This window comes from Hirundo rustica, chromosome W, assembly GCF_015227805.2.
Source record: "Hirundo rustica isolate bHirRus1 chromosome W, bHirRus1.pri.v3, whole genome shotgun sequence".
Lineage (NCBI taxonomy): Eukaryota > Metazoa > Chordata > Aves > Passeriformes > Hirundinidae > Hirundo > Hirundo rustica.
Window position 1 is genome coordinate 9487830 of NC_053487.1, and position 24850 is coordinate 9512679.

Sequence of the window (24850 nt, forward strand, 5' to 3'; positions counted from 1 at the left end):
GGGAGAAAGCTAATCGTGGAGCTGTGCACAGCAGCTTGACCATGGCTGGGTGACCATAGCATTTTGTGTAAAGCCCCCAAGGTGTGCCCCAAGTGGGCTTTAGGGAACTCTCAGTGTCACCCCTCTTTGAAGGTGAACACCCCTCTCGGGATGGGGACCTTTTAGTTTCCTAATTCCCCATGGACACTGTTCAAGGACCTGCTGGCATGGCCAGGAAAGGGCTTGTCCCAGCTGTCGGACCTATTTTGGTGACTCTTGATGTGCAGTTTAATGAAGTTTTTAACTACTTGGAAGTAGTTCCTTGGCTTCATTTCCAGAATAAGACCACCCACAACCCATGACCTTGTGCTAGCAATCACAAGGAGGATGGTGGTATGTCTGGCAGTCATAACTGGGAGGGGAGGAGGGATCTGTCAGAGGCTGAGGACCAGTGCACTTCCAGAAGTCTCCCATGCTCAGGAGCACGTAGGCTCACAATGAGAGCACCGTCACATCCCGCACTGCAAGAAAGGGTGTTTTCAAAGTCCAGTGGAGATCACTGAGAACACAGAAATCTCCAGAAATGAAAGTAAAATAGAATCACAGAATGGTTGGGGTTAAAGATAATCTAGTCCCAATCCTTGTCATGGGCAGAGACATCTTCCACTAGACCAGGCTGCTCCAAGCCCCATCCAACCTGGCTTTGAACACTTCCAGGGATGGGGCAGCCAAAGCGTCTCTGGGCAACACTTACTTTTCCGAATAACAAACTCTTCATCGGATGGTTTTCTCTCAGTTTTCCTTTTTGGAAGAAACTTCTTCATTGTTTTTGGACTTTTGCTGGAATCCTACAGAGAAATACTCTTGTGTTTAACCAGAACCAAAGGCAGCTGGAACAGTGGAGCAGCACAGCTGGGCGCAGCTACGCATGTGTCATGGGTTGGCACAGTTTGGTTTTTCAGTTATGGAGGAATGTGGAATGTTTTCCCTGTCAGGACCTGGGAATTGCTTTAGAAAGGACAGGGACCTATCAGAAGGTTAGTTTGGGATATTGGCATCTGTTTTAACCACTGAGAATGTTGAATGCAACTTTGGGAAGTACCCATATAAAAAACCCTGATTTCCTGCAGGTCAGCCCTTTTCCCTTTGGCCAAAGAGAGGAAGGTAACATCGTACGGCAGCCAGGAGTCAGCTGGGACTGGGCTTACCCAGGCCCAGAGGAGCCACCCTGGCTGGGCTGTGCCTCCGGGCCCCATCTGCTGCTGGCGAGGGGGGGGTGCTGGGCAGGCCCATCGGCCGGGCCTCTGATACCAGCTACGGGCCTGGCTGGGCCGGGACCTGCCCCGATTTAAACTGAGGGGTGGACAAAAAAAGCATTTATGATTGTGAAAAGTGCATATTATATGGCTCTACGCAAGATATTTACTATATGTGTTGTGTTGTGTTGATTGTTGGTGTTGTATTAATAGTTTGATAGTATGGTAAATGTAGTTTTGTAATTAAAGTGTAGTTTTTGTATGCCAACCACAGGAAAACGTAAATCTTTCAGAGAAAAAAAGAATTTCCTACTTCCTTATCAGAAGAGACCAACTCCTCCTGCCTCTCTCAGCCTTGAGAATGCCACAGAGATTAAAGGAAAAAAGTGATACTGACCAGAGATGGTTTTTTGTTTAAATAGAGTTTATGCATCATGTATGAAATATATGAATATTCAACAGGCTATTGCTTTTAAGAGATGGTCCTTTGTTAGCAGGGGTCCTTCTTCGGAGCTTTGTGCTCAGGGAGGCACCCAGACATCTGTAACTTTGTTTTTTATTGTCTCGTATTGTCCTAACTCTAATTGTTCATTTTTTTTTACTCTAATTCTATTTTTATAACCATCTTATTTACTATTAAACTTTTAAAATTTCAAAAACAAGTGAATGGCGTTTTTCATAATTATGGTAGCAGAGGATGGTTAAAACACCTCACTGCTGGTGCCTTAGGGGAATCAGGGTGAGGACGGCGCGCCCTGCCAGTTGGCAGCCTCGCTCTGTGTTCCCCTGCTGTGACCGGCAGATGCAGGTTACGATCAATGGACAAAAGGAGGCAATAAAACAAAGGAAAGGGAAAAGATTCCCTAAAACCGCGGTAGTTAGCCCCTAAGACTAAAGTGTACACGAAGACAAAGACCCAAAGACAAAGGACAGGTAAGTAATAGTTTGGAGGGGCGGTTAAGTGGGGGGATGAATGTGTGTGAATGAGAGGCAGCTGGTTATCCCAGACCTGCTAAGCGAGTGCGGAGTCTCCTACACTGCGTTTCCGTTCTTTCGCGAGAAAGACGGCCAGTAAAGAGACGAAGTGAGTGATAAGAAGAGTGAGAGAATCCCCCCCAGGGAAACTGGGACTGAGTTTTAGAGAAGGGGTGGGACCCCTAAAAAGTAAAAAAGTCTGCTGGATTGAGGGGTAATTGCCCCAAGATCATCCAGGACTGAAACCTGCTGGGTTGAGGGATTATCCCAAGAACACCCAGGGTTCTGCCGGATTGAGGTTATGCCCAAGAGCATCTGGGGTTGGACAACGCAGCTAGATTGAGGGATAAAATGCCCAAGAACATCTAGGGTTGGACAACACAGCTAGATTGAGGGGTATCCAAGAGCACCGGGACTAGCCAGTAGCACCTAAAATTGTAATAGGTGATTTGAAAGTAAAAGGTACCTTATTGTTGTTTTGTTGTGTGAGAGTGAGTCACACACAAAATCTGCCTCAGTTTCCCCGGGCGGGTGGGGGCTGTGGCAAAGTGTGTGTGACCTGCGATTCAGCCCTTTTCCTCCGGGTGTGTGGCGGGGGGGTGCAGTAGTAAAGTGTAAGTGACACGCAAATTAGCCTCATAGGTGGACCGGCACCAGAGGCAACCAGATTCTGGGCCCCCCTCAGAGGCCCAGCTATACTGAAACCCAGAGACCAGACCCAAGGCGAGGGGGGGGACACACAAAGCCACGATTCTCTGGCGACAGGCTTCATGTCCTAAGAGTGTGAAAGAGTGTGTAAAAGTAAAGGAGAAATGAAGTAAGAGTAGATGGAAGAAAGCACATGTAATGTTGACTGTTATATCTCCTTGGAGGGAGGTGTATTGTATTAAATAGTTGTGTAGGATAGAAGGGAATTTTTTGTGTGTGTGCATAGATAGAAGTAAGTGGCTTTTAGGTTGTAAGAAAAAGTGAAAAACAGAGGTGGGGGACGAATAGATAAAATCTTGAAAAATGGGACAGAAAAACAGTAAGTTGGATACAAGGAAGAAAAAAGAGTGTAAAAAATTACCAACAGAAATACCTCAAGATAGCCCTCTCGGCATTATGTTAGCTAACTGGGATAAAAACCCTTGTACAAAAAAAAAAAAAAAGGAAAAGGTAAAGATGATACAATTTTGCATGATAGAATGGGCAGAGAGGGAAATAAGATCTGACCACGTTTATTGGCCCAGATACGGCTCTTTTGAGAACTGGATTTGTCAGGCTCTAAATATATTTGTAAATTCAAAAGAACCGTTTAATCCTGAAGAAAGAAAATATGCCACATGTTGGACAGGAGATTTTAGGAGAATAAAAATCTTTAAGGTATCAGAAACCCCCGAGACGAAACAAGAAAAGAAAAAGGGAAGGGAACAAGAAAAGAAGGAAAAAGAGTGGGATCCTTTGCAGGCTTTGCCCCCTCCGTTCCCGCTCGCGCTCCCGCCGTCCGCGGCTGAGCCCCCTGTCCCGGGTCCCGCTTCAGCCCCGCCTGCCTCGGTTCCCGTCCCGAGTGCGGGCTCACAGCCAGCAGCAGCAGCTGCATCGGTCCCCGCATACACCCCAGCCCTGGCCCCGCTGGTGAATTCGTCTGCCCCGACCGTGCCGGGGGTCCCATCGGTCCCAGCCGTCCTATCTCCAATCGCTTCCCCCACTGCCCGATCCTCGGCTGCCCTGCCCGTGCCGGCTGCGCTGGGCGCTGCGGCCGCTCCTTTGTCTCTGCCGGGAACCGCTGACTTAGCTGGCATTAGCCCCGTGCAGGCTGCACACGTTCCCCTCCGGTATCCCCCAGAACTGCCCCCTCCTCTGCCGGTCCTGGCAGCAAACCCCGCCTACGCTCCGCCCTTGGAGGACCAAGCCTCGGCGCACTCACCGCCCTTCCTGCCCTTAGCTCCGTTCCCTCGGTAACCACAGCGACTGCTCAGAGAAACGACTTCTCCCTAGAAATGCCTTACCAAATCACTAGAAGTTCACTTAAAAGACAGCCCTCTCTGGATTCTTTCTCAAAACACGGGAAAAAGACGACAGAGGATAAAAACCAATAATGGGATAAAGAAATTAGTCTATTTCCACTAAGAGAAGTCCCAATGGGAGGGAGTGGAACAGAGTTTGTAAATGCCCCTTTGACTTCTTCTGAGGTCAGAAATTTTAAAAAAGAAATCAAAGGAATTTTACAAGATCCTATCGGCACAGCTGAACAACTAGACCAATTTTTAGGTCCGAATATTTATACTTGGGAAGAGATGCAGTCTATAATGAAAATAATATTTTCTCAGGAAGAAAGGCAATTAATCAGAGCAGCTAGAATAAGAGTTTGGGGAAAAGAGAACCCACAAGGGCCCCCTGGAGAAGACAAAATGCCAACTGCGCCTCCTGAGTGGGGTCAAAATAATGAGGAAGGGAGGAAACACATGAATAAATATCGTAATTTAATAATCAAGGGAATAAAAGAGGTGGCACCCCAAGGGCAAAATGCTAAAAAAGCTTTTGAGGCACAGCAAGAAAAAGAAGAATATCCAACTGAATGGTTGGACAGACTTAGGAAAAATATGAAACAATATTCTGGAATAGACCCTGAAACTGATGTGGGAAAAGCTTTGTTAAGGATTAAGTTTGTTACTAATGCCTGGCCAGATATTAGAAAAAAATTAGAAAAAATTGAGGATTGGCATAATAAATCATTAGATGACTTATTAAAGGAGGCTCAGAAAGTTTATGTCTGAAGAGATGAAGAGAAAGCTAAACTGAAAGCAAAACTTATGTCAGTCACCATGCGAGAAAACAATTTCCAAAAAAATCAAAAACATACAGGCACTACTTCTAGAGATAAAATTAATAGAGACAGGGGAAAGGAAAGAAATAGAATCCCAGTACAAACCAAGTCTCAGCAGCATTCCAGGAATGTCTGCTTTTACTGTGGGGGTGAGGGACATTATAGGAGAAATTGTCCTAAGCAGGTAATAGATCTGAAAATCTTCAAAGAGATGAGCACAGAGGAGGAATAGGGAGGTCAAAGGCTGTATTTTTTAGGGGACAAGTACCATCTAGAGCCTGTGATAACTCTAAAAGTGGGTCCCCAAGAAGAAGAATTAGAATTTATTGTATATACAGGGGCAGAAAGAACCTGCCTGCTAAATGTACCAAAAGGTTATAGTGTGAGTAAAGATACTGCAAAAGTAACAGGGGCAAAAGGAGAAACTTTTACAGTTCCAGTCATTAAAGATGTAGTAATTGAAGGGGAAACAAAAATTTGGATGGGAGATGTCTTATTGGTCCCAAAAGCAGGTAGCAACTTACTAGGAAGAGACTTACAAGTGAAATTAGGAATAGGGGTTATACCAGAAGATGGGAAAATGACAGCTAAAGTTTTAAAATTAGGCCAAGAGGATGAAGAAAAAATTAACAAGGAAGTTTGGGCTGGGGAAAGAAATAGGGGAGGATTAAATATTGACCCTATAAGTGTTACAATAGAGAGAGAAGATTGTCCAATACGTGTACATCAATACCCCATATCTTTAGAAGGATGGGAAGGTTTGAAGCCAGTAATAGAAGGACTAATAAAGGACGGGACATTAGAACCTTGCATGTCTCCCCATAATACCCCTATTCTCCCAGTAAAGAAGCCTGATGGGAGTTATAGACTAGTACAAGATTTAAGGGAGGTTAACAAAAGAACTCGGTCTCGTTACCCAGTAGTACCCAATCCCTATACACTTCTAAGTAAAGTTCCACCCCAGCATCAGTGGTTTAGTGTAGTGGATCTTAAAGATGCTTTTTGGGCCTGTCCACTAGCCAAGGAGAGCCGAGATATCTTTGCCTTTGAATGGGAGGATCCAAAAACTGGAAGAAAGCAGCAATTAAGATGGACGAAATTACCACAGGGGTTCACGGAGTCTCCAAACTTATTTGGGCAAGCTTTAGAAAAAAATACTGCAAGCCTTCTCCACTCCTCCTAGAATACAAATTATCCAATATGTGGATGATCTTCTACTATCTGGGGAGGATGAAGTTAGAGAAGCTACAATAAAACTTTTAAATTTTCTTGGCGAAAAAGGATTAAGGGTATCAAAAGGGAAACTGCAATTTGTAGAACCAGAGGAAAAATATCTTGGACACTTAATAAGTAAGGGTAGTCGAAGGCTCAATCCAGAGAGAATTGCAGGAATTTTATCCCTTCCACCTCCCTCTTCAAAGAGGGAAATCAGAAAACTACTCAGATTATTGGGATATTGTAGATTATAGATTGAGGGGTACACACAGGCAGTAAAATTTTTGTATGAAAAGTTGACAGAGGGGGATAATATAAAATGGACCAAGGAAGATGATGATAAATTAGAAAAATTGAAGTTAAAACTGGCCTCAGTACCAGCTTTAAGCTTACCTTCACTAGAAAAACCCTTTCATCTGTATGTGAATGTAGAAAAGGGGGTAGCTCATGGAGTTCTGGTCCAGGAGTGGGGAGGAGTAAAGAGACCAGTAGCTTATTTATCAAAGATGTTGGACCCAGTGAGCCACGGCTGGCCAGTATGTATTCAAGCTATAGCCGCTACTGCAATCCTGGTAGAAGAAAGTCGTAAACTTACTTTTGGAGGTAAACTAATTGTGTGCACACCTCATGCGGTTCGAAATGTGTTAAATCAGAAAGCTGAAAAATGGTTGACAGACTCTAGAATGTTAAAATATGAAGCAATCTTGGTAGATAGTGATGATCTGACATTAGAAGTAAACAGGAGTTTAAATCCAGCTCAATTCCTATATGGAGAACCAGCAGATAACCTAATACATAATTGTTTAGAAATTATCCAATACCAAACGAAAGTTCAAGGGGATCTTGAAGAACAAGCCCTTTCAGAAGGGGAAATAATCTATGTGGATGGTTCCTCCAGATGTCTACAAGGAAAAAGGATGTCAAGTTATGCAGTAGTTGATGGAAAAAACATGCAAACTATTGAAAAAGGAAAATTACCTTCAAACTGGTCAGCTCAAACTTGTGAATTATATGCTCTAAAAAAGGCACTGGAATATTTAGCACACAAGAAAGGAACTATATACACTGATTCGAGGTGTGCTTTTGGAGTAGTACATACTTTTGGAAAAAATTGGGAAGAAAGAAGACTACTTAACTCAAGAGGAAAAGGATTAGTACATGAGGACTCATTTTAGAGATTTTAGAGGCATAAAAACTACCTGAAGAAATAGCTATAGTACACATTAAAGGACACCAAAGAGGAGTGACCCCAGAAATAAGAGGAAATAATTTAGCAAATCAGGAAGCTAAGGATGCAGCAGAAAATGGAGCTGAAAGAGTTATGTTAATATTAACTCCAAATGAGGAAAAACTGGAAATACCAAAGTTTAGTGAAGCAGAGAAAAAAGAATTAAACAAGATAGGAGGAGAACAGGCTGAATCAGGGAAATGGAAACTTCCTGATGGAAGACAATTACTTAATAAATTACTGGCTAGAAAAATATTAGAAGATATGCATCAGAAAACCCACTGGGGTACTCAGGCCTTGTGTGATCATTTTTTAAGGAACTATGGATGCATTGGGATTTTTGGAGTAGCAATGCAAGTAACTGAAAAATGCATAACTTGCCAAAGGATAAACAAAAATGTAATGAGAAAAACAACATTAGGAGGTCGTGAGTTAGCTCTTCGACCATTTCAAAGTATCCAAATAGATTTTACTGAACTTCCTCAAGTACAAAGATGGAAGTATTTATTAGTAATAACAGACCATTTAACCCATTGGGTAGAAGCAGTTCCCACTACCAAGGCCTCAGCCAACATAGTAAGTAAGACCCTTTTAGAACAGATTATTCCCAGATACGGAATGGTTAATAGAATAGACTCAGACAGAAGAACGCATTTTACGTCAAAAGTGTTACAACAGATAATTCAATCTTTAGGGATAAAATGGGAGCTGCATACCCCATGGCATCCACAGAGTTCTGGTCGTGTAGAAAGGATGAACCAGACTTTAAAGAGAACTTTAACCAAGTTAATAGTTGAAACCCAAATGTCATGGGTACAATGCCTACCTTTGGCCTTACTGAGGATCCAAACACAACCCAGGTCAGACCTGGGAGTGTCACCCTATGAAATGATGTTTGGGTTACCTTTTTTAACCACCCAACATGAAAATGCTACCTATGAGGTAGGGGAAATGAGCGTTAAAAGATACGTTAACACCATTGCAAAAACTCTTGAAAACCTACGGTTGAAAGGAATAATCCCTCAAACAACACCTTTAGACTTTAAAATCCATAATGTTCATCCAGGGGAATAGGTGCTAGTAAAAACCTAGAAAGAACAATCTTTAACTCCTCAATGGGAAGGTCCTTTTCAGGTATTGCTGACGACCGAGGCTGCGATCCGGACCAAGGAACGAGGGTGGATCCATGCCAGCAGAATCAAAGGACCTGTGGAAGAACCTAAGGAGTGGATGATTACATCTGAACCGGGTGATACAAAATTGACTCTTAAACAGGGACTGGGTGGTAATGAACTGGGAAGACCCAAATGGTCCAAGAAACATACACAGGATCACACCTAATTGGGAGATAAGGCCAAGCTTATATCAGTGGTTTCAAGTACCACCTGGACAAACTTTGAGACGCCTCAGATACCCTCCTTGGGGAGGAATACTTCCACTCCAAACAGGAGGATCAGGACTGTTTCAGACGGAGAACTCTTGTATTCACGCCTTAGCCTGTGATTTATACAAGGAGGAAGAGGAGTTGCAACTTCCATCAGTGCCAGACCAAATACCCTGTTTGATCCACCCAAATACCAGACATGCTAGCTGGGTTAAATGTAAATGTTTAGATTGTGGGAAGAATTGGTATTGTAGTTCACACAATCAATGCTCTCGTTGCAGGAACTGTCAAGGGCCAAATCGATCTCCTATCCAAGTAGAATTCGAAGAAACTGAAATAATAACTTTGTTTTGTGGATGGGAATTATTAGTGCCTGTTGAATGGGAGATACCTGAAGAACGGTAGGAAACGACAGTTAAGGAGTGTCAAAAACGATTTGTCTGGAAATTAGCTAAGAGGAAGTGACAAGGAAATAGAGGGCAAGACCAGATTGGCCTCTGTATTCACCACCAAGAAGATCAAATACACCTGCTGTGGGTTGCAACCCCATAGGCATGGGAGGTGGGAGTATAAGCCATACTGGACCTCTGTTACTCCTTTTTCTGTCACTCAATTTTTGTCTTCTCCCTTTTAGGATATCGACAAGGCCATGCTATAGGTGTTACCAAAAGCTGTACATGGAAAGACACCGAGGTTCTTTTTTCATTTCTCACACTCATGTCAACAGTCACTGTTATAACCCATCCAAATTAGGCAATTGCATACATAAAGGGAAGAAGTACTGGATTGCAGAGAACTTAGGAACAAGTAGTAGCAGGATGGGAAGTCAGTGCCCAAAAGAGGAGAGATGGATTTGTTTTACCTACATTACTGGGCAAAAAGCACAAGATTTAGTAAAAGAGCAGTTAATAAGCAAAAAGGCTAAGTCAGTACAACCACCTAAACCTGTGCCAATTTCAATCAACGATTTGTATACCAAACTTGAACAGCAATTAGAAAAAGAAATAGATATCTCAAGGATGGGTAAAAATCAGTTTGTAGAATTGGGGGAAAGAATAAGTAAGGAACTTAACATAACCAATTGTTGGGTCTGTGGAGGGGCTTTGATGTCAGAAGAATGGCCATGGAAAGGCAGCAGCTTAGGCCCAATTGAGCTTCTTAAATGGAACCAAGCAAGTACAAGTGGAGAAAACAGACCAGAAGGGTGGATTTTAAGCTCAACAGTGATAGGGGAAGAATGTCTCTGGCGCACTGGGAAAAGCTTCCTTTATGAAGTAGGAAAAACACCCTGTAAAAGATATAAGGTTAGTCATGGAACTTCTGTATGGTGGGTCCCAGAAGAACCAACTGTGTATTGGACCCAAGAAAAAGCAAAACAAGTGAATTGTAAGTATGATAACAAAACAAAACTTTTTCAGTGTAATGATACAGGTAAAAATCCTTACTATGGCATCCCAGAAATTTCCAAATTTTGGGAGAATATAGATCAACAAAAATTTAACTGTTGGAAAGCTCCAGACGGCTTAATTTGGATATGTGGAAAAAGAGCATACCCAAAACTCCCCTCTCAGTGGAAAGGGAGCTGCACTCTAGGAATTATACAGCCAGGATTTTTTCTTTTATCAGGACCTGATGGGGATCAATTAGGGATACCAGTTTATGAGGATCTAAAGAGAAACAAAAGAGATTTGATTGGAGGATTCCAAAAATGGGGAGATGAGGAATGGCCCCCTGAACGCATACGGGAAACATATGGGCCAGCCACCTGGGCACAAGATGGGAGTTGGGGATATCGAACCCCAATTTATATGCTAAATCATATTATAAGACTTCAAGCCGCTGTAGAGATAATAACGAACAAAACTGGTCAGGCAATGGAATTAATATCAAGGCAACAAACCCAAACAAGAGCAGCTGTGTATCAAAATAGGTTGGCTTTAGACTATCTATTACCTGAAGAAGGGGATGTTTGTGGAAAGTTCAATACATCAGATTGTTGTTTAAAAATAGATGACAATGGAGATGCTGTCCTGGACATAGTCAATGATATCAGAAAAATCGCCCACGTACCAGTTCAAAAGTGGGAATCAATGCTAAATACTACCTGGTGGGATAATGTCTTGGGAGTAGAATGGTGGAAAAAGTTAGGCTTCTTCCTTTTATGCACTACAGCTGGTCTAATATTTCTTCCTTGTCTGATCCCCTGTTTCATTCGGCTCATCACCAGTGTGGTACAAGGCATGCAATTAGTGGACATTGACCAAAAGTTGCCTACAACAACACCACCACAAAGGATTATGGTGTTAAGGAAACAAAATAATATAGAAGACCCCTTCAAAGAAGCGAGATTGATTTGTGAAAAAAATGAGCGAATAATGAAGGCTAGAAAACAATGAATATTGCTCGAGCCAAATTAATTATAAAAAGAAAGAGGGAGGATTGTGAAAAGTGCATATTATATGGCTCTACGCAAGATATTTACTATATGTGTTGTGTTGATTGTTGGTGTTGTATTAATAGTTTGATAGTATGGTAAATGTAGTTTTGTAATTAAAGTGTAGTTTTTGTATGCCAACCACAGGAAAACGTAAATCTTTCAGAGAAAAAAAGAATTTCCTACTTCCTTATCAGAAGAGACCAACTCCTCCTGCCTCTCTCAGCCTTGAGAATGCCACAGAGATTAAAGGAAAAAAGTGATACTGACCAGAGACGGTTCTTTGTTTAAATAGAGTTTATGCATCATGTATGAAATATATGAATATTCAACAGGCTATTGCTTTTAAGAGATGGTCCTTTGTTAGCAGGGGTCCTTCTTCGGAGCTTTGTGCTCGGGGAGGCACCCAGACATCTGTAACTTTGTTTTTTATTGTCTCGTATTGTCCTAACTCTAATTGTTCAATTTTTTTACTCTAATTCTATTTTTATAACCATCTTATTTACTATTAAACTTTTAAAATTTCAAAAACAAGTGAATGACGTTTTTCACAATGATCCTGCCTATTTTTTTTTAATTCCAGACTCCCTGGGACCTCTGATCTCTGATCTTTCAGCATGAGTTCTTCCCCCTCTCACCAGCATGGCCTTGAAAATCTAACACCATGAGCTGCAGTGAGAGAGAAAAAGACTCTGGGCAGATTTAACCCTTCCCTGGCAACATGAAGCTTCCAAGGCTTAACCCTTCCCTGAGAGAGAAAAGAAAGGGACAGAGTGAACATAGAGAAGAAACAGCATGAAGTCAGTAGAGCAAGAGTAAAAAGACTATCGGGACAGGGGGTTGAGGAGTTTTTCATTCCATCCTTATTAAGCCATGGAAATGAACTTTAGATTATCCCTTTAAATCATGGGAAAGATATGCATTTGGGGAGACGATTGTTTAGATTTGTGTGCGGATTTGAGCAAAGGTGTTTGTGATGGACTAAGTGATATTAATCCTATAAGATGCTTGAACAGAGATAGAGATGAGAAGTCCTCTGCACCAGTGAAGAAGTGAGAAGGTATCTCTGTGCCTCGAGATGAATAATCCTTTGCCTTTAGAGTTATTCATCTTTAAAAGCTGACACCCCAATATGCAATAGTCTAAGACCCATGGCCCATAAGCAGCTTGGGAAACTGCTAACGGGAGGGATCACAAAGGCAGGTTTCCCCCAGGCGGCTGTTTTTGTGACAGTTAAAAAACCCACAAGAGAGCTGTTCTAGGTTGTCAGTGGGATCCATGACTCTAAGAGAGACTCCTCTCCTAAAGATTAGTGAAAGACTATTTTCAAATGGTGAAACTGACTGAAAATTACAAGTTTTGTCTTGTTATGTTGTTTTGTAGGAAGGTTAACAGTTTGTAGGGGGAGGGAAGAGTGTTTTTGGAGTTTTATTCTGTTTTGCTTTAGTTTTTTTCCCCAATTTTCTTTTTTCATTCTTTTAGTGTGTGTTAATAAAACTTTTTGTTTATTTTTAAGCTTGAGCCTGCTTTGTTTTTCTCCTAATCTTTCTCCCACAAAAAGAGAATAAACACTAGGACCACTACACTAAATTTGGCAACCAGAATTTGGCGAATGTGCAACCACTACATTAATTGGTGTTTCCGCCCTGTTGATGAATTAAAACCATTACAATTTGGTGGAGAATATGGGCAAATGATAAAAACTGTGGGATAAGATTGACTAGGAGACTCTAAAGGCAAAGCAAGTATTAGTTCAGTAGAATTATAGTAAAATATCTAGGGGTGGAGTAATTTTATTGTTTTATGTAGACAAAAGTTGTGTACTGTATGTAACTTTAATAATGGGTTCTGTATGTGTGTTTCCCAAAGTTGAGAGGTGGATATTGGTATCAGGGGCCTGGCCAGTGGGTGTGCCTGGCCCCCCTTGCTGGCAGCAGATGCCAATATCCCAAACTAGTCTTCTGATAGGCCCCTGTCCTTTCTAAAGCAATTCCAAGGTCCTGACCAGGAAAACATTCCACATTTCTCCATAACTAAAAAACCAAACTGTGCCAACCCATGACACCATGCTACATATAACATGTTAGAGAGCTACAAAGCAGACACTGACAAAGTTGGGGAAAATTATAGTTTTTGCCCTTCACATGTACCAGTTGTGACTCACTGCTCTCTGGAACAGCAGTGGGAATTGCACCTGCAGGTTTGGGCCAGGACAGGCTCCTCTAATAAATTCAACTCTTCTCTAAAATCCTTTAGCCAAAGAATTCAAATACATTCATTGCGATTTTAGTCTGCTTACCAGCTCTGTGATCTGTGCTAGAAAACCCTAAAATGTGGTTTATTTCATTGACTTGATTTCTAATATAAAAGAGTTGGCAAATAGCTCTGCTAAATTCCCACAATTTGAGAGTATAAATCCCACACACATATACACAGAGAACAGACAAACGAACACAAAGTTACCGTTTGCTATGACTCCATGAATAAGAAACACAAGTTTTTATCTCCTTCACTCAGTTAAAAGTCTTGCTAATTTGGAGAGAATTACTGTATTAGTAGGTTACATGCAATAAGGATTTAAAGAAGAGGCATGCCAGGAGGGTTAAGTACCATAACACTAAATCCTTTCTGAGTGTTATCTCAAAATATATTTGCCAGTTGTTACTGACTGACAATATCTTACTGATACAACGAGGCAAAATTAGGGTCATGCAAGCACAAGAAGCATTAACGGTAAACAAGCATTCTGGGTCACGACAAGCCAAAGAGATGTATCTACCCTTACCTTTAAGATACAAGATATCCTCTACAATGAATATGCAAAGAAAGAGAAGATGAGTGTGAGAGACTGATGATTTTTATCATCAAGTCCATTAAATCCACAATTCTAAACCACATTTCAATGTTAGTCCTGCGATTAATACAGCACACCCTCTGTACTGGTTTTAAAGCACTATCAACATGCAAAGGAGCACCTTGTTATGCAAAACTGAAAATTTACATGTGAGATGCAGGGTGAATGGGCATTAATATACTCTAAACACACAGAGAACATGCCTCCTCGGTTAGTACTCTGGTGTCTGTGGATGTTGCTTGCCTAAACTGGCACTTAGAACTGCAGGAGTCCCGTGTTCCTGGCCTCATCCAAGCCCCAGGGAGCATTCAGGGTCTGCGCTCAACACCAGTCATAAGGGCCCCAACCCAGCCCAGTCAGAATGCCAGGATGCTCTGCCCACCCTGGTGACAATCTCCTAGGACTCCATCTTCTCAAAGGAGACCTTTGAAACTTTGCTGAAGACCTGACCATGTCAGGCATCAGCACTGCAACACCTCGCTGCTCCACTGGCAGAGATGGGGAGCTCCCTGCACATCCTGTTGAGGATTCCATCTCTGCATCCCATCCCTGGGATTCTTGATCCAGGGAGCCACTAGGCTCTCCTGCAGGTCTGCCCAGCAAAGTCCTGAACCCTTATAAAACCTTCATCTCATGCAAAGCAGCCAGTTAAAAAAAAAAAAAAGTAGTAGAAGAAACAATCTGTAAATCTTTTTCCCTTTGCTAAACTGAATCCAGACACAGCACTTTACCCACAGAACTTACCTGTTCCGTCATTTCAAATGATTACTGGAAACAGAACAGGAAAAATGACCCAATTTCAATGGAAATAACAAGACTGAGGTGCCGTACACAAGCAGGGTCTGAGGTTTTCTGAGTACAGCTGGGTACAAGGAAGTGTACAAGACTGTGCCATCCCATCCTACACTATGAGAAGACAAGTAAAGTAACACTGGATGTCTAAAAATCTCTACTATTTTAATCAAACTGTCCCACTCACTTCCCTGCAAGTACCTTTGAAATTTGTATTCCTTCATTATATCTTCATTATAGGAAGGTGCTTGCATGGAGCTGTCAGCATTATTTATTTTGTGCTCTACTTGACATTAAAAAAACCTAAAATACAGTGAAATAGGGATTCTGTTTAGTGGTTAAGCATTCCAGAGGGACAGATGAGACAGATGTGGATCTGCTTGGGCTAACAACCAAACTTATTTCCCATCTGTCATCGCAGGCTTGTATCCATGAGTCTCTCCCCAGGCTCAGGCTGGACTGACTGAGTACCAGGCTGTGCCTGCCCAGCTCTGCTGGACATGTTGTCCTTTGGGTTTCTACCAACATGGTCAGCACAGCTTGTTCCCATGGAAGCCACATTTTTGGTCCTATGACACCTTACAGGATACCATCCAGCATGCTATCCCTTGGGACTAACTGCAGGCTAGGCCTCTGTGGCAAAAACCTCTCCCCTGGTTTCGACACAAAGAGTTTAATTCCTGCTATGAGTGGCAGCGGACAAGAAACTGCAAAGGACCGTGGTATTTAATGATATCACTCAATCTGTGTTTTTTCCCACAGAAAAATTTCTCTTCTACCTCTACCTATATTTTTAATTCACCATGCAAGCAAGAAATGGTTTAGCCTCCATCAGGAATTTGGAACATGCAAAGATTATGGGTCATTTTCAGTCTACTCAGTTGGTATTTAAACAATTCAATTCCTAAACAGAAATGCGTTACTTTACAAATTCTAAGAAATAAATGCAACAAGATGCAATGAGGCTACTTAAAATCTATACCTGGAGCAGCAGACCCACAGTCCTGCCAGCTGCCAGACTCTCCATCCCTAAGTGCTGGGAGGGCTGAGGGGGTCCGAAACCCCTCCCTGTCCCCATCCCCATTGGGGCAAAAATACTCCCAGGACTGCTGTACCAAGAAGGGCAGCTGACTCAGATCTAGAGTGCTCACTCAATAAGGGGAATGTTACCTGAGGTACTGGTGAGTAATTCCAAAAATTTAACATGAGGTAGGGAAGGAGAGCACTATATTTGTGGTGCAGGGTGACAACAGAGCTAGGCTGTATTTTGGGGTTTCCCACACCAGCTCCTAGGCTGGGATTCCTGCAGGTGAAGCCATCCCTTGACTGCTGCCTCCCAGCAGGACCTTGCTGTGTAGCACCCAGATGAGTGGCAAAGGAGGGTCAAGCCCCACATCCTGCTCCAGCCACCAAAACAGGGTGGAAGACACAAGAAACATGGGCAGGCGTTTTGCCTCTTCCTCACGGTGCACTATTGCTTCTCAATCCTGTACCACTGAACCGTTGTGACAGCTGGAACACATTCCAGCAGGGAGCAGGCCCCTGTCCAAGCTCAGACCAAGGCAAGAAGGAGAGGAGGCAGCTCCACCACGGCACTGCCAAAAGACAGGGCTCAGTAGGACATCCAGATGTGGGACTGGTGACATCCAGCAGCTGAGGGTGCTGGCCATGGCAGCCAACAGCAAACATCTAGTCTGCAAACACATGTACTCATGAGTCCTGTGTAGCACAAAGCCTGGCACAGCGACCAACATCCATCACAGGACTGGGACCAAACTGGCAGAGCCATTTCTCTCAACATCCCCAAGGACCTACATTTCTGTGCCCTTGCTGTGGGATACAAAACCTGGACACAAGGTCTAAGGATTGTGTGAAATCAGGGTCCTGGACAGACAGGTGGGATTATTACCTCTTTGTAACTCAGTGCTGCTGATGGTCTGAGTGGAGGAGCAGGACGGAGGCAGGTCAAGCTCCAGGGCTTGAGGATTTTGGGGGGTTCCAGAGGCCCACAGATCTGCCCAGCTGAACTAAATGTCTGAGAAAATAGATGAGAAGCAAATCAAGACTGTTAACCACGAAACAAGGCAGAGAAGTGGAGGAGGATGGACAAGCGTTAAGATACTGAGACATCTAAGTTGCAACAAAAATAGGGCAGGATACATGTAAAATGGTACAAGCACAACATGGTCACAAAGCAAACTGCAGGATGTGTCTTACAGCTGTCACATTACCTCAATGCCAGGGTGCTGCTGAAACAGAGAGCTCCAGCAGCAGTGAGGAACCCAGGCAGCAGAGGCCAGGAGGTGACACTTACTGAATGAGGGCTCCAGGACTGTGTTTTGGAGATGGTGCTGCATGTCCCTTTGGTCAGCCTTTGCAAGTGGTCAAGCCATTCATGCAAGTCCTGGCTGGTGCTGCAGGACACAGTGATCCGCTCCATCATGTTCCCTGTGGCAGAGGGTTAAATAACTGTCTTTAGCAAGTGGTAGAGACTCAGAAGGAAACACAGGGTGAGATCAGTTCGGCACAGCAGGAAATGACTCCTCACAGTTTGCACAGTCCAGTGACTCCAAAAAGGCCAGGGCAAAGATAGAAACAGAATCATGCGATCATTAAGGTTGGAAAAGACATCTAAGATCATCAAGTCCAACTATTAACCCAGCACTGCAAAGTGCACCACTAAACCATGTCCCTAAGCATCTCATCTACAATGATGATGTGACTGCCCATCCTGCTCCAGGCAACCACTAACAGTGTGGGAGCTGCAAGAAATGCTAGGGGAACTGGTGAGATGAATGTGTGAGGATTATTTAATGTTGAAGGTCATTAAACACAACACTTCCATGATTAACAGGATCCTGACACCAAACACCACCAGTGCAAACAGCTGCACTGTAGCCCAGGCACTGAGCATGAAATGACTGTGTATAGCTACAAGTAATGAGATAAAGTGAAGGGGAAAATGGGATGAAAGCTTCCTGATGACCAGAACCATTAATCTGTCAATAAATGAGGTACTCAGAGCTACAAGGGATGGCTACTGGATGCAGACAGGGCACACCAGTGCAGAGCAGTGCTACTGGGCTGAGAGATTTGTCCCATACAAAACACTATGGTCTCCAATGGCAGCCAGAGGCAGAGCTCCAGGGCACTTGGAGGAGATTGCCTCAAGCAGAACAGAGGTACTTTGACACTCAGATAACACATAGTAAAAGAGCAGGAGGAAGATCATGGTGGGGGCTTAAGGGGAAGGAGGACCAGTACTTCCAGTGGCAACTGCTGTTTGCATTGGGAGGACTGCCCCAGGCAGAGGGCCCCACTGACCTGTGATTTCAAACATGTGCTCATTCCCTTCAGCATCTTCCAGCTTTGTCAGTGTCATTCCTGTCAAGGGCAGCTTTCCCTGGGAGAATTGAAGAGCAGTCAGTGTCTGCAGGTGTTGTTCTGCTTGTTTCTGCTGATTCCCTTCTCTTTGGAAATTGCCATTTAAAATTAATTTGTGAAGGCTTCAGACTGCATGAAGAGTCTCCTTTAATGTATGGATCTAGATTTCCCTGCACAACTAGGTCAAACCCTGGAGATGAGGCTCCCATGACAACCGTCATCTCTGCCTCATTTGCTGCCCTTTCCCTTCATTCAGTGCAAACCTTTTTTACAGTCAAGTCAGAAGGATCAATTTCCCCTGGCTTTTACTGAAAGCCTTCCCCGTCCCTCTAATTTGCATGCTGAACTGCCTGCTCACCTTACTCCCACCGATGGGTCAAGTCAGAAAACCCAGCCAAATATTTCCCAAATCTTTCTCATCTCCCTTGCTATGACAAATGACACATCAAAATAAGAGCATGCTTTTCCTGGCAGTATTGATGGCTTCAGACAGCTGGAGAAAAGTCAAGCTCTCAACAGCCATTGGATGGTATGGAAAATGGTAAAACATAAGAAATGCAGAGTTATACATAGTATCTCAGGAGTGGATTTTTCATGCTCTTTGCAGTGGGCTTTATAAATATTTTCCAGAGGTGACACAAAACTGAGAGCCAGCTGGCTAGTCAAAACCCTACAGCTAAGTCAGGACACCTTACACACATCCCCCCACTCTCAAGAACAGCAGGTAGAACAACAGATTTTGAGGTTTTTTTCGTTTTTTTTTTTTTTTTCTTCTTTTAATTTCACAGCATTCACTTACCAAATGCTGCTTAACCAATTATCAGGACAAAGGCATTGACTATCCTGGCACATGGTAAAGCCAAGTCCTGGTCCCCAGCCTGGGGTGTTTGCATCACAACAGAGAGTTTGAAGGATGCAGAGGACTTGAATTTGATAAGAACTATCTGATTTGCTTTTTTACACTGAAGGCCTTGCAACTTCAAACTAAGCATGCCTACCTGATAGATGAACCCACTCATCCGTGGGCTGGCAGACAGCATCAGCAAAACATTGGAAAATAACAAGAAATATCGCTCCTCTTTCTCCTGGGGGAATAATAATTTAGGTTAGTCCAGTCTGCAATGCATCACAAGCACCTGCCTCTAGCAAACTGAACCTGTTGCAACTGGAATCCCAGCCTGTGAGATCACCCCCAAACCAATTATTCTGGCTTTTTTTTTCCTTACAGTATCTCATTTATGCACCAGTTTTCCCTGCATAGATTTTTGTCTGCATCCTGCTAATCCTCTTCCAATTACTGTAGAGTGCCTCAGAAGGCCTTATGCCCCCAGCATCCCACATCCCAAACAAGAAAGACTTTTGGGACTAGATGCTGAACGGGTTTGTTTTACAGGTCTTGCCTTCCCAGGGAAAAATTGCTACAGCAAGCAATTCAGTGCTAACAGGTACTTTCCCACACTGAGCATGCAGCACGCATGGCTTTAGCACCACTGGGGAAGGTCTGTGTCAGGCACTGGTGTGATGCATTAGGACCAGTAGGATAAGAATCACTCCAGTTCCAAAGCACAGTCAGCTCTGGAATGAGGCATCAGAGCAGCCCCTGTGCTGCACACGGGACATTTTCCAGTCACTCTCATTTCTCAGAGTAAGTCACAGGGGAGAAAGAGGGAAATTAATGTGCTATATGACACTGAGATACTTCTTTTCTTGAAAAGTGTGTCACCAAAGGCCTGAAGCTAAGCCTATGGGGTGCCTGACTCACTCCAAAGACGTGCACAGTCCCATTGCACAGCTCTTCCCAAGGTAAAATTATTTATCAGCATTATTTGTCATCAGTTTGTGGCCTGGAAGGAGAGGAGCTGTCGCCTCGCATCACTTACCCCGGGAGCAAGCGGGTATTCAGACACAAGGTCTTTAGCTAGCAGAAGGAACACCACACTCACCTCACTTTCTCCAGACTGCACCATAACCTGGGACATGTAGATGATGTTTCCCATTATTTTTATGTCCTCTCCTTCCCAGTGCTGGATGGATTCAGAAAGGATTTGCAGCTCAAGTTGTTTCCTCTTCCTCAGCTCCTGGCATTGCGACTGGGAATCACAGCAGAGCTTTGTTAGCTGAAGGGCCGGAGCCAACCCAAACCATCCCAGTTTCACCAGCAACACACACAGCCCTGTGGGCTCAGGGGTGGTGATGTCATGGATCAGGAAAGCCTGCTTTTGCCCCATTGCATAAAGTTTGTTAAAAAATCACATCCTAGTAATTTATGAAGTAATGATTACATTCAAATATCAAGGAAATTGCCAACTGCACTGAACAAACTTTTCTTTCCAAACCAGCCCTACCTCTGAGAGTTCAGGGTCACAATTTCCAAACCAAGACAGCTGCACAGTTAAATGTCTCTAGTTTTGCTACTGCTTAGAGAGATTTTGCCCATTTTGTCCAAACAGCAGAGTTGAACTTGTATCACTGCAAAATCCCCACAAGTCAGATGGGTGGATATTTTCTAACTGAAATCTGGGAACCCCAAAAGCAGGACTGGATGGTGCTCTAGGTTAGCACAAAAAAGAATCTTCTGAAAGTGCTGTAATTGAAAAGACTGCACCACTGCTGGGCAGCTGGGGACTGGAGAAGCTCCAGGGAGTGACCAGTCTCTCATCAGCTCTCAGCAAGAGAGGACAATGCTGACTGAACAGAGTCCTGCAAATCCAAGCAATACTTTCTTTAACTGACCCCTCTGCCAACAGGGAAAATTTCCGCAAAGCCAAACCAGGGCTGTTTTCACAAACTGCTTGTTTTTTTCCAAACCCCTTTTTCTGTCAGAGATTTTCCTCCTTTCCAATTCATTGACCATCCAACTCTTCAAAGAGAGAGGCTGCACTGGGTCTAGTTTGAAACTACATGCATTTGAACCAAGCTGTGGGGGTTTACTCTGGTTCTACAACTGTTGTATGTTTTGATGGCTCCCCAAGTGTCCAAATCCAATGTTCCCAGGATAAAAATCCAAATATAATCCACAGGAGATCATCACAGTCTGTGCAGAGGCACCTCTGTGAATCACAGCGGCTCCTTGGTCCCTCCCTGCCTTTGCTTGGGAGCCTTCCTGGCCCTATAACAGGATCATATGCCCATTGCAAGGGGCACCTCTGCCAGTCTAACCTGAAATCCACACTGAACCTCTTTATGTGTGTCATAATGACATGAAATTACTCATCACCCAAGTACACATTTCAAGTAAAACCATCCAGCGCTTACGAGATTTCCTAAAGATTAATGACACCTTGTAATTTAAATGAGTTATTCCCCTACTAGCTTCCAGAATAAATGGAAAAGGTGCTGAGTTTCTAAGTAAATGTAACATGATCGCCCTTTCCTGTTTTCTATGAACTTTCTCCTCCCCATCTTTTATCTGCACTGCTAAACACTTGCATCTGTCACAAATGTGTGACATCTGTTGTGCTAAAGGAAGGAAGCTGGACCATATCTGGAGTGGTTATAGTGAAAGGTTCTCTGTGGCTACAAAGCAAGAGAGACTAGAGCTTTTTTAATAACCAAAAAGTTTTTCCAGGTAAAACATTTGTGCACATGGATGGCTTTCCCCCCTCTTTCATCTCAGTGCAGCAGGACTTTGAGGGGTGCAGGTGACAGAGTTCACAGAAATAGGTTTGTTATCTCTGACTCATCCCTTCTCTCTGTTCCCTACCAATGGCCATGGCACCTGGAGCCACAAATTAATGGAATGTGGTCCAAGCCTCCTGATGCCCATGGAGCAAGCCTCAGCAAAACCAAGTTACTCCATGGGCTCAGAGGGGAACTTCCCATTGGCACCAGCACTTGGGTCAGTCACCGCCGTGCTAACCTCTCCCTCAATGAGGAAGGGGTGGTCTAGTTTCAGGTGGCAAATGATTAGGGAATGGAGGCAATAGGAGATGAAAGGGACCCTGCTGCCACCAGGGTCCACATGTGGCTTTCAGTAATAGAGGAGAAACTTGGAGATCCACTATCTCTGCTCTGGGACCATAGAGCCAGCGTGCACTTGCTGCAGACAGAGGAGCAGCTCTAGGCTTGAAATGTGAAATTAAGTTCCTTTGTAACCCATTTTTCCATTCCAAAAGACCTTTTTTTCTAATGAGGAGACAAATGTCAGGCTTGATTCATTCTTCATGAAATGCAGATGTGAAATGGAGTTCTCTATTTTAAGAATTGCCACCTACCACAAGGGACTTGAAGGATGTGATGGCTCTCAAAACATCTTCATGATCTGCATGCGCCTCCTAGTGAAGGGAGAACAAATTTCTCAGCCATCAGCAGCAGCGGCACCCACCCTGAGCATCACCCACAGTCCCAGTACACTCAGGGCTGAAGATACAGGCATCATGGGCTTCAGGAGGAGGTCAAAGTCCCCCAGGTACCTTCCCCACCATCCACTTCAACATGGCATGGCTAAAGGCAGCTATGCAATTCACTGATACCAATTTAATGAGTGTGAAGTGGCCAGAGCAAGAGTAGGTATGACTGGACTTAGAACAAATCTGACTTGCAAAGAAAAATCAATGAAAACAAGCAGTGTTGCAGGGTGCACCTTCAGGAAGGAAATTTCCATTGATGTGCCAGGTATTCCAGCCACTGCCCTATCAAGGGTGGAAATCCATGAGCATCAAGGGGGCTTCACCTCTAGGTTTAAGGGAGGGCATGTCTGAGCAGAGAGCTCTTGGGCCAGGTAAAAGCAGAATGGTGCCCCTTATCACTGACCCCAGCTGTATGCTAGTACTCTCCCAGAATTTTCTCCTGGATCCAGGGCCCTGCTCCTCACCACCAAGTCCTCATGCCAAGCAAATTGTAAGGTGTCCAGGTTGTGATGGAGCTGTCCCTGCAGCCTGGGATTGCTCATCTGAAATGTGGGACGAGTGGCTGCCCTGAACACACCTGCCCCCTCAGCAGCTCTGCAGCCGTGCAGGGAATGCTGTGGTGTACATCCATACTGCTCACAGCCATCCTCTTCCCACAGTATCACAGCTTAAACCTCAGCCCTACTGATTCATGAAACAAAACTCCCACACCCAGCTTAGAAACTAAGAGAAATAGGTGACATGTATGTCCCTAAATCCACTGCTGAATTGCCTGCAAAGAGCAGGCAAAGAGCACAAAGCATATCCTGCAAACAGCACATTATCCCTGCACAGGCATGGTGGCTGCAGCCAGGCTCAGCTCAGTCCCTGCAGCTCAGCTCAGCCAGGTGAGAGGGTACAGGTAGGTCTGGAGTGTGTCTACCCTGCAGGCTCTCATGCCCTCTCCTATGCAAGAGTATCCCTGACTCAAGCATAGAAGTTTTAATCCTTTGGTTTGATTGTAGGTCATTGATAAGTGTGCTGAATTAACTGGTAATTAAAACTGGATGAGGGGAAAAAGTAAATTTGCTTAAAAAGAGACTGTTACTTCTGTTTTCTTCAGCCCCCTTCCACCACCCCTGAGTTTTGCCTTCCTGTAGTTGGAGTGCACCAGGAGTGAGTAGCAGAGCTCCAATAGCAGAGATCTCTACAGTCCCTGGGGCAAGAAATGTCCTGAAATGTCCTCTTGAAATTCAAGGAGCAGCTCTGGCAGCATCAAGGGGCAGAGCCTGCCCAGCAGCCCCACACCCCACCTACCTCCATGTGCCACTCCAGCTCCTGCAGCAGTGTCACATATTTATCAAGCCTCAGGAAGGGTTTGCTGAGGCTTGTGGTCAGGATGAGAATGCCTGGGCTGGCCGCACCCTGGCTCTCCATGAACTCCTCCAGCTCATCGCTATAAAAAGAGAAAACAACAACAACGAGGGCTCTCAGAGCTGAGGGCTGTGTTTTGCTGCCTCCCATGCTCTCCTGATGGCCAGGGCTCTGCTCTGAGCTGGTGTAGTGCCTCTTTAAAGGCAGCACAAACTCCCCTCTGAGCACCCCCAATCCATCACCAACTCCATGGAGCAGGCAGGGAGCTTCTAGCCAAGCAAGACCCTTCTCCCCTGGAAAGCAGGAGAGGATGCTGTGTGGCCACAGGTGTTGGAATGCACAGCCCCTGGGGCACATTGGTGCCAGCAGCTGGTCCCCCAGCACAGCAAGGTGGCACAGGGCCAGGTATCTGGTGGACAGGGAGAGGGGGAGGGGGGCAGGGGCTGCATAGGCTGGTGCTGTGCTGGAGCATGCTGCAGCAATGCACTGGGGCCCTGCTGGAAGCTGTGATGCAGGTGTTTGCATGTACATTTCTCCAGAGAACATAGCTTCTGTGTGTCAGCACATTTGCCAAAGCTGATTCTTTGGTTGATTTAGGAAAAGGGGTCAGACTGAGGAATCGCATGAATGAGTAATTTGCTGGAGCCAGGCTTGTTGTTACACTGAATTAAAGTTGGATTTCAGCAGGTAAGTAAATACATTGTGAATTCCCATTGCAGAATGGGAAGACTTAAACACTATGGATGTGATCCTGGCTTTCCCATTGTTGCAGGGAGGACAGCTAACCTGCATTAGGAATGACAGTGGTAGCATCTTGGCTTGGCACAATTTTGAGCAG

The 24850-nt window shown here is 44.2% G+C and overlaps 1 protein-coding gene across 8 annotated transcripts in view; it reads right to left on the reverse strand.

Moving 5' to 3' along the window:
* Nucleotides 1–24850, reverse strand: part of ARHGEF6 (Rac/Cdc42 guanine nucleotide exchange factor 6) — a 51736-nt gene that overhangs the window by 5425 nt on the left and 21461 nt on the right. For 7 of the 8 annotated variants that reach the window (XM_040088862.1, XM_040088860.1, XM_040088858.1 and 4 more), the window contains 9 exons: nt 23956–24094; nt 22525–22584; nt 20254–20400; nt 19309–19395; nt 18251–18329; nt 17241–17374; nt 16836–16961; nt 14066–14086; nt 734–827 (listed from right to left, as the gene is read on the reverse strand). In XM_040088862.1, the coding sequence (XP_039944796.1) occupies nt 734–827; nt 14066–14086; nt 16836–16961; nt 17241–17374; nt 18251–18329; nt 19309–19395; nt 20254–20400; nt 22525–22584; nt 23956–24094 (887 nt within the window). The remainder of the gene's footprint in view (nt 1–733; nt 828–14065; nt 14087–16835; nt 16962–17240; nt 17375–18250; nt 18330–19308; nt 19396–20253; nt 20401–22524; nt 22585–23955; nt 24095–24850) is intronic. The other variant, XM_040088865.1, reaches the window with a different exon arrangement.